Genomic DNA, 8,793 nt, shown 5'->3' on the forward strand with positions numbered 1-8,793 from the left:
TAGAAACAGAAAAAAAAAATAGTTTGTTTTGACCCTACCTGTGTAGCCATGACATCAATTTTCCATAATAATCGGTTACCATGGTTATATGTCCTTCCAGGCTGCCAGATGCCTGCAGCAGAAAGGCACCATCTCGTCCGCAGCACCGGGGTGCTGTGCAACGCAGGGGTAGCCGCTCCGGCCCCCTGGGGTCCCACGTCCCTGAGCACAGCCACAGGTGCTCACTGCACCGAGCAGGGCACCTGCCCCTGCCCATGCCTTGGGCCTGGAGTTGCCATTTACCCAACCTCAGCTGCAGGAGAGGGGCCAGAGGCAAACAGACGAGGAAAACCCTTCTGGGGGTCTTTGGAACCGGTCCACGATCCCCAGGCTGCAGCCAGTGCCAGAGCAAAGCACAGGGGAGGGAAACTCAAGCTCTACTTTGCCACAGGAAGGACCACTGCATCCCTCAGCACTTTTGCCTTGGGAGCATGTACTGAGCAGAAAATTTGGATCTATTCCAGACAGGCTCTGGGAGCTGATTTTCAGAGAGCAGAGAAATTAAAGAACTGCTTAGATGAATAGCTGAGCTAGTATTTTTGTGTCCTCAGGAAACATCTTTCATAATAATAGAATTAGTAATAATAACACCCCAGAGAAGATCCCACTGAAATCATGTAGACTGCAGGATGCATGAAATCCTGAGGATGGTGTGAGCTGCCTGCGTGGGTCCTCCTCGTATCAGCAATATCCTTGTTGACTGGAGACAAACCTTTTACTGCGAATTGGGAGCAATGCATGCAGCATAATCCAGCCTGATCAAAGTACTGAGGTAACTGCAAATTCTGTTCATAATGGAAACTGTCCAGAAAATAATGAAACTTTGTATGTTGCAAACCACAGCTTCTCTGACAGGGCTGTGAGCTCTGAATCCAAAGACTTTGGTTTTAATCTTCTTGTCAAGAGGAAAGGATGGTACAGATGCCCCAGCACTAGGAAGGATGAGCAGAGCACGATTGCTTCCCTCCAGCAGACCTGTCAGCTCCGCAGTGAGCCCCATATTTTTGCAGAATCCACTTCTTTAATGAAATCCCAGTTTCTGTCTCTCCCTTTGCCTCTGCCAGCAAAGCACATGTGAAGAGGAGAGTGCAGAGGGAACGAGAGCACTGTGGTGGGGCCGGGGCTGGTGGTGGGAGGCAGCTGGGTGCCGCAGAGGGCACGGCAGGAGCCGCATCCACTGCTTGAGGAGGAAACGCAGGGCTGGGGGAGGTAGAGGCAAGCTGAACAGAGCTGCAGCCCAGCATGCTGATCCCTGGATCTCTCATCATCATCATCTCCGCCAGGCAGAAGTGGTTGCAGACGAGGGGTCTCAGCCACATTCCCCACCAGACTGATGTGCCCCAGGCTGGATGGGGTAGCACAGGGCTCAGCAGGACAGTGGGCAAGGGTCAGCATCCCAGGAAAGCATCCCACAGCACCTTGTGACTCCTGCCCCTGCAGTCCCGTTCCCCCCCACCCTTTAACACTCACAGCCCAGGGGCCCTTCTGTCCTCAAATCTGCAAGACTGCGTTGTAGATCCCTGAGAGCCCTGACAATGCAAAAAACAGAAGTAGTGCAGAGCTGTGATTAAGCACGCACTTTAACCCTGCTTTAACCCTGCTGTTATTTGGAAGATCCTACTTTGAGAAGAAGGAGACTGCCTCAGCCAGCCAGCCCGGTCACCAACTCCTGCCTGGGCACCAGCAGGTTCAGCTCCAGCTCCAGCCCAGCCCACATCAGCATAAAGCCATAGGCCAGGGCTCTGCCTCTCTGCCACGAGGCTCTCAGCAACCTATTCTGGTGAATTTGGTTTTGCTTATTCTTACTTCCATTGCAAAGCACAAAGGACCTTAAGCAAGCTGCTGCCATCTTCTTTCCTTCCTGACACTAAGATCCTCCCAAGCTCCAACATCCTCCCACTTCTATGAAGTACTGGACAGAGAGCGTTATTGCTTCCCAATTCATGTGTGACGAGTTAGACCTCAACCAGATGTTATGTGGGCAGAAATACCTATTTGAAGTTAAAAGCCTGTGATTATACTTGCCAACCAGGCATTAAGAAAGTATTAAATGGAGAAGTTATTCTCCCCTTCTTGTTTCAATACAATAGTATCTTTACAATACACTTGTTTAAGTTGCCTACTTTTAATTTAGTTTCCTAGGTTCTAATACTACATGAAAAATCATTTCACTTTATCAACGGTTCTCATGAGCTGGAAAAGAGCAAGAAAAAAAGCCAGCATCCTTGAGAATTAGACAAAGAGGAAAAAAGTAGCTGTGGGAGATCTTGCTTTCTCTTTCCTAGTGTTAACATAACTTCTCAATTTACTTTATCAGATTGCCTTCCGAAGGGAAGTATTTTTCAAGAGGAACAGAGATGAAAGGAATTATTACTTACACAGATTCTTCTTTAAAGAGATAAAATATTTGGCAATTAAAGCATGAGAAGCTGTAGACTCACAAGGAAAGCAGTGACTTCACCAGAAAAGGCATATTAACATATTTTCCACTAATCTCTCATTACAGAAAGTGATAGCACTGCTGTGAAGCACTGCCTCTGCGGAGAGGCTCTCTGCCCCCTGTGGAGCTGCGGCAGCTCTGGGTCAGGGACGTGTACCACAAGGCATTGTGCATGCTGCAGCCCACGGCCAGAGAGCAGGGGGACACAAGTGAGTCCCTGCTCTTGTGCTGGAGCCACCTTCATCAGCCAGCTGAGGCAGGGACACAGAAAAAAAGCTTTAAAGAAAATCTGGTGGGGGAAAGGGCCTGGCCACAGTGGCTGTAGGTAAACCTGCCCAAGGGATGAACAGGAATACAGCAGAGTCTCTGCCACCGGTAACTCTGAGTTCAGGAGTTCATCCTCCTAAATGCATGGTAGCTCAGAGGGACTTGGTGGGTGGCAGTGGCCTGGGCAGTTCTGAGGTCTGGGCTGCGCAGAGTGACGAAGGACCAGCCCCACAAGCTAAGGAAAACCCTGTTCCCAATAGGGGCAGGGGGCTTAAGGAAGCTCCGGGAGGCGGAGGCACAGAGGGTGTGAGCAGTGCCAGGAAAGGGCTGGGGCAGAGCTGCACCTGGCAGCAGAAGCACGGGCAAGGTCAGTGGAGCAGATGTTGATCCCTAGGGTTTAAATGCAGGTGTCATCGTCCCCCCCGCCCCCCATTCCCCCACCCCCAGGGGCAGAGATGCAGGTGGGGGGTAATTAATGTTTATCAGGGCACTCAGTGTCCTGGCAGCCCCACTACCTGTGGCACAACCTTTGCTTCCTCTTAATGAGGTATATAAATATTTAAGCAAGAAAAAGAGAAATCAATAAAACCTAGCAGGAGGTGAACTCTAGTCTTTACGTCTAGACTTTACTTCTAGCCTTTACTCTAGCCTTTATGTCTTTCTTCCCGGTGAGGGCAGCTGCAGGCTGGTGGCTTGGGGTTTGCTCAGCCCACTGGCCACATGGGATGCTGCACAGGAGCAGCCACGGTTTGCCCGAGCTCCCTTCAGCCAGCTCAGAGTGGAACCACTTTTACAGATCAAACATGATTTTTGTCTAAGGGTTTGTCAGCAAATGCAGATAATGCTGTTCTGCTTTACAGGGTTATTCTGAGGATTAATTTGTTGATGTTTCTTGAAGTACTTTGAGGATGTGGAGTGCTACATAAGTACTGCATTTTATAAGCCGATCAGACACTGCAGTTATTTTTCTGTTTTGCCTCATTCCCAAAGTGTTTGTACAAAACAAATTCCACATAAGCATGGCGATACTGTAGGCGACGGCAGGCAGCGTTTGTCATGTCGGCACTTTACAGGGTGGCAGCAGGCGGCCCTCCCGCCCCAAAAGCTGCCATTTCCCGTGCTAGTAAATGCTTCCCAAGCGTCCCTGCTTTCCCATGTCATGGCATCCTGGCCTGCTAGGTGCACCCAGGTGGTTCAGGCCGTGGCTGTCACCCGGCAGTGCTCGGGATGCACCAAGACCATGGTCGCTGCCTGGGGGCCGCAAGCCTGGGTAAAGCTGCAGCTGGATGGGCTGCGTCTGCGGCACAGCCACAAGGCAGTGGATAGAAAACCGTTTGCCTCTTGTTTCGTGAGAAGTTTTCTGTGAGTAAATCACAGGTTCTCAGCTCTCACAGAAGAGCCACGTTTGTCACTGTGGACAGGCTGGCCTTCCTGTCTGCTCTGCCGGGGCTCCAGAGAGGAGCTCTGTGCAACACAGGCCAGCCGCAGGGCGTCGTGCCCCTCCTGCAATGGCAAGGTGAATCCTAATCGGCCAGATTTTCCAAAGACATTAAAATGTTTGATGGACTTGTGCCACTCTGGACAACCAAAAGCCTGCCAGTGCAGCTGCTGTCTGTACCTCATGCCACTGATGCCAAGGTGAGCACCGATATCTGTGGCAGTGACCGTCAGATTTTGCAGGAATGCTGTTTCAGGTTAGATGTTTTCTGGTGTAGAATCATTGCTGCCCCACCAGTTTTAATTCAAGCTAGAGAAATCATTGGCGTAATTATTTACAACTGTGCAATTTCTGAAAATTGTATTTCTGTTACTGTAGTTATTGATCTTGAAAAGGGCTATAAATTAACTTGACGGTTCACATCATTCTTCTCACTTGGATTATTTCTCTGCTTGATTTGCACTGTGTTAAACTTTCAGCACCACCCAATTACAGTCATTCAAAGTGTGTGTTTAAACATTTTTCTTGTGCAATCAAGATAATTATAATACAGAACTTGAAGCAAGTATCGAGTCACCTTCACGTTGCAGGACAGCATCCCTCGAGGCAGGCCCAGCTTTTCAGCAGCACAGGGACGGCGTGGCGGTGCTGTGGCTCAGGAGGGCTCATGGCCCTTCGCACCATGGCCACAGCCCCCAGAGCCCCCTGGATGCGCTGCAGTCATGCTCCCCATCACCTCCCTGGGGTGCCTGAGCAGCCCTGCGCCACACCAGCAGGAGGAATCCTCATCTGGTCAGGTAATCTCACAGCTTCATATACTGAGCGTTTGTACCCAGACCTGATTTCTAATGTGAAAAAAGCATGCTTAATGACACACAGACACCTCGTAATTCAGCCTCTGTGTTCTCAGGCATCTGGAGCAACTGTGATAGGAATAAATCACAGAACATCTGGGTTTCTGGATGACCTCTGGCATCTCTGGGCCAAGTCCTGCATTGCCCAGGGGTGAGGTACGAGTGGAAGCACGTGGGGTAGTTGCTGCTGGGTGATGTGGCAGGGTGGCACAGTGGCACTCAATGCTGCTGCCAGCTGTGGGTGGCCAAGGCCAAGCCCCATTTTGTGCCCAGGGCCCTCCTGGTGCTGTGCTCATGTCCGTGCCCAGCACATGCCTGCTGCAGCCCCCAGCCCCCCCAATCAGAGATGGGGGGACTTCAGGCCTGACAGAGCCAGAGCTGTCACCCAAGGGGCTCCAGCACCAGCCCCGTCCTGCCCCCGTCTCCTCTGGGGCTCGGGTGCTGCCACCATGGAGCCATGCAGGTTTAATCACCACAAAGCGGGGATGGGAAGAGGCCTGGGGGACTGATGGCCATAGGTATGGGTTTTGTGACAACCCTGTGACTGCAGAGGGAAGACAAGTGTGCTTCATTAGACATAAACTGGGAAAATCAGCAACATCTGGTGACTGCTGGCTAGGATGCCTCACCAACACGTGAGGAAAATCTCCAGTTGTTCTCTCAGATTAAAGGATTTTGCTGTTTGCTCACAGTTTTGTACATACAAAACAGGCAGGCCCTGGCCTGGCTCAGAGGTGACAAAGCCCCAGCCTAATGTCCTGCCTGACCCCCAGGTCCCCTGCTCAAACCCCCCCAAGCAGCAGCCATACTCACTGCTCTGGCCGGCCCTGCACGGACACCCCACTCTTGGGAACAGCCCTTCGGGGTGACCGGGGCAGTGTGGAGCCCACTGCTCCGGAGCCCGGCCCCAGCACCCCATGCTCCCCCCAAGCAGGTGGCTGCAGTGAGCTGCATAGCATTTATTCAATGTATCACAGAGAAGAAAGACTTGTTAAATTAGTCCAGGTTTCTTCAGAGAGGTCATAGGCAGGGACATCCCGTGCTGGCAGGTGGAGGGAGGCCTGGGGCGGGGGTCCAGCATTTCACCATTTCACAGTGATGGGATACGGGGCAGAGGTGCCACCCCATGCCAGGGCTGGAGGTGCTACCACAGGGCAGGAGGGGCAGAGCCACGCTCACTGGGGCAGGGTTGCCAGAGGCGTGGGGGCGCCCTGCCGTGGCCCCTTAGACCTCCAGCTTCTTCTTCATCTCCATGCGGTAGATGATCTGGTAGCCATCATCCCAAGCATAGATCTGCCTCTCCCGGGGGCTGTACTTCATGCTGGAGTGGGAGCCATAGCGCTTGGGGAAGTAGACGAGGGAGGCATCCTCAGGGGCCAGCGTCCCACTGACATCAAAGACACACTGCACGCGGGAGCGGCTGGGCAGGCGGGTGTTGTAGGCCACGTGCAGCGCCCCACACACCACAAAGGCACCCTCGGCGTTCTCCCGTGGGCATGGCGTGTCCCACATCTGCTCGATGTCCAGCGAGGTGGGGTCCAGCTTGGCCAGGCATATGTTCTTCTCATTCTCCTTGGTGGCATAGATGGCCCAGAGCCCCTCCTCATCTGCTGCCATCTCAATGTAGGTGAAGGGGGAGAGGCCAAAGACGGGAATCTGCTCCTCGGCTGGGAACACCGAGCTGTCCACCACTGTCTTGTTGGCCAAGTTGAACTTGATCACCTGGAAGGGGCCCTGCTGGCGGATGTAGTAGAGGTGCCCGTCATAGACAAGATGCCCAGTGCCCACCCAGGGGTAGGGCAGCTTGATGCGGGCAGCCTTGCGGGTGGCAGAGAAGAGGGTGAATTCCCGCATGCGGGGGAAGACATACACTGTGTCGTTGGCAGTGCCATCGAAGACGTAGATCTTCTCAGAGTTCCCTGCAGCATCCTTGGTCCAGAGACCTGAGGTACTGCCAAAACGCTTCAGGATCTTCATGGCTCTGACGCTCGCAATGGTGTCACTGCAATCTGCAAGAGTTGAGCAGCTGTGAAAGCCTGAAAGCCACCTGGCCCAGCAGGCAGGGAGGTTCCCACCCCACGCTGGGGTCACCCTGTGCTCAGTGCACATAGGTCTTGGCGTGTCCCACCCCAGTCCCCAGGCAACTCGCTTGCAAACTTGCTGCAGAGGCTGCAGTGCCATCCCCACTGGCACCAATAAGCCCCATTCTGTTCCTGTGCATCGGGCTAGGGAAGCCACCCCCAGCACAGCCCAGCTCAGCCTGGGAGATGCCCAAGGCTCTGGCCTGGGCCCTGCATGCAGCTCCCGGGCAGCTGCAGGTGTGCAGGGTTCTGTGCCACAGACACCACAGACCCTGCTGGGGAGTCAATGCCACGACGTGACCGAGCCTGGGGCAACCCTGCACCCGGGACCACCTCACAGAGGAGCCGCGGCAGGCTCTCACCAGTCAGCTTGGTGTACTTCTCGTTCTTCCTCTGCTTAGCCGTGGCCACCTGCTTCTCCATCAGCGTTTCGTCCACCTCCACGCAGGGCGGCGCGGGGTTCTGCGTCTCCAGGTAGTCCACCTCACGCTCCAGGCGGTCCACGCGCACTGCCGCGCCCTCCGCCTCCGACCGCAGCGCCTCCCGCTCCTTCTCGGCAGTCTCCAGCATCCCCAGCACCTGGTTCTTGAAGTCTCGCAGCTCCGTGGAATAGCGGCTGCTCTGGTCGTGCCACTGCGAGATCCGCTCCTGGGGCGGCCGAGGGGACACCGGGGGCTCGGTGCGGCACGGCCCACGCGTGGCAGCCGTCCCGTCACCCGCGCCCGACGGCGGGAGCCCCCGCGGCTCCCCCGCGCTCCCCCGCGCTCGCGTCCTGGCACCGTCCCGCCGCGGTCCCGTGCCCGCGACCCTCCCGCCCCCCCCCCGGTCCCTCTCCCGGTCCCCCCCTCGCACCGCGCCGCGCGGGGGCCCCCCGCCGGCTCCTCCTCGCCCCTGGCCTGCTCCCGGCCCCACCAGCCGCGGGAGAAGCGGCGCGCGGAGCCCCGCTCGGTACCTCCAGCAGGGCGAGGCGCCGCTCCACGTACTCCATGAACTGCTGCTGCTGGGCGCGCGGGGCCGCGGCGAGGAGCGGCAGCAGCAGCAGGCAGCAGCGCCAGGGCCCCATGGCCGTCGGAGAGTGCGGCCGGGGCTGCCTCCACCTCAGCGCTCAGGAATGCTCCGGCCTCTCGCGGCCCTGATCGAATCCAGATGGGAAGCGGGGAGGGGAGGCTGCGCCCTCGCCGCGAGACCGGCCCCGGGCGCCTTAACCCCTTCGCGCCCCGCCGGGGCGGGCGGCGGGGACAGGGCTCGGCCCCCAGCCCGGGGCCGCCGCAAAGCCCCGCGCGCGGCCGAGGTGCCCGCAGCGAGCGGCACAGCCCCCGCCGAGCCGGGAGCTCCCCCCCCGGGGGCCCGGCCGCGGCTCTCCGGGGCGCTGCCGTTCCGCGGTGCCGCGCACAGTGCGCGCCCGCCCCCTGGCGCCCCAGAACCGCGGGGACCCTGCGGCTGCCCCCGAGAGCCGGCGACCGGCGGCGGGCAGAGGCCTCGGGCAGCCGCCCCCCGGCGGGGCGGAACCCCCAGGGGCTCCCGGTCGCGGTAGGAAGGCCGGTGCCCGTCCCGGCCTCCTGGGGGAGCCTTCCTGGGCCTCCAGGCATCGAGCGGGGTGAGAAGGGGGAGAGCGGCTGCGGGCCGCCCGGCAGCGTCTGGCACGCGGGCCTGGGCCCAGCAGGGGAGGCGGCG

General features: G+C 57.0%; 1 protein-coding gene across 1 annotated transcript; it reads right to left on the minus strand.

The window, feature by feature from the left end:
• Positions 1-5,982: 5,982 nt before the first annotated feature.
• On the minus strand, positions 5,983-8,440 carry OLFML3 (olfactomedin like 3). The gene is made up of 3 exons (XM_035561606.2): positions 8,072-8,440; positions 7,482-7,767; positions 5,983-7,047 (listed from the first exon to the last, which is right to left on the minus strand). Exons 1-3 carry the CDS (start codon positions 8,180-8,182, stop codon positions 6,263-6,265), a joined length of 1,182 nt encoding a protein of 393 aa, XP_035417499.1. The 5' UTR covers positions 8,183-8,440; the 3' UTR covers positions 5,983-6,262.
• Positions 8,441-8,793: the final 353 nt, after the last annotated feature.

The sequence above is a fragment of the Cygnus atratus genome, chromosome 24, assembly GCF_013377495.2.
Source record: "Cygnus atratus isolate AKBS03 ecotype Queensland, Australia chromosome 24, CAtr_DNAZoo_HiC_assembly, whole genome shotgun sequence".
NCBI classification, from domain to species: Eukaryota; Metazoa; Chordata; class Aves; order Anseriformes; family Anatidae; genus Cygnus; species Cygnus atratus.

Coding starts and splice junctions, on each gene's coding strand:
- OLFML3 (XM_035561606.2), bottom strand. CDS start 8,182: ATGGGGCCCTGGCGCTGCTGCCTGCTGCTGCTGCCGCTCCTCGCCGCG. Junction 7,768..8,071: donor GGCGCCTCGCCCTGCTGGAG/GTACCGAGCGGG, acceptor CGGCCGCCCCAG/GAGCGGATCTCGCAGTGGCA. Junction 7,048..7,481: donor GAAGTACACCAAGCTGACTG/GTGAGAGCCTGC, acceptor CAACTCTTGCAG/ATTGCAGTGACACCATTGCG.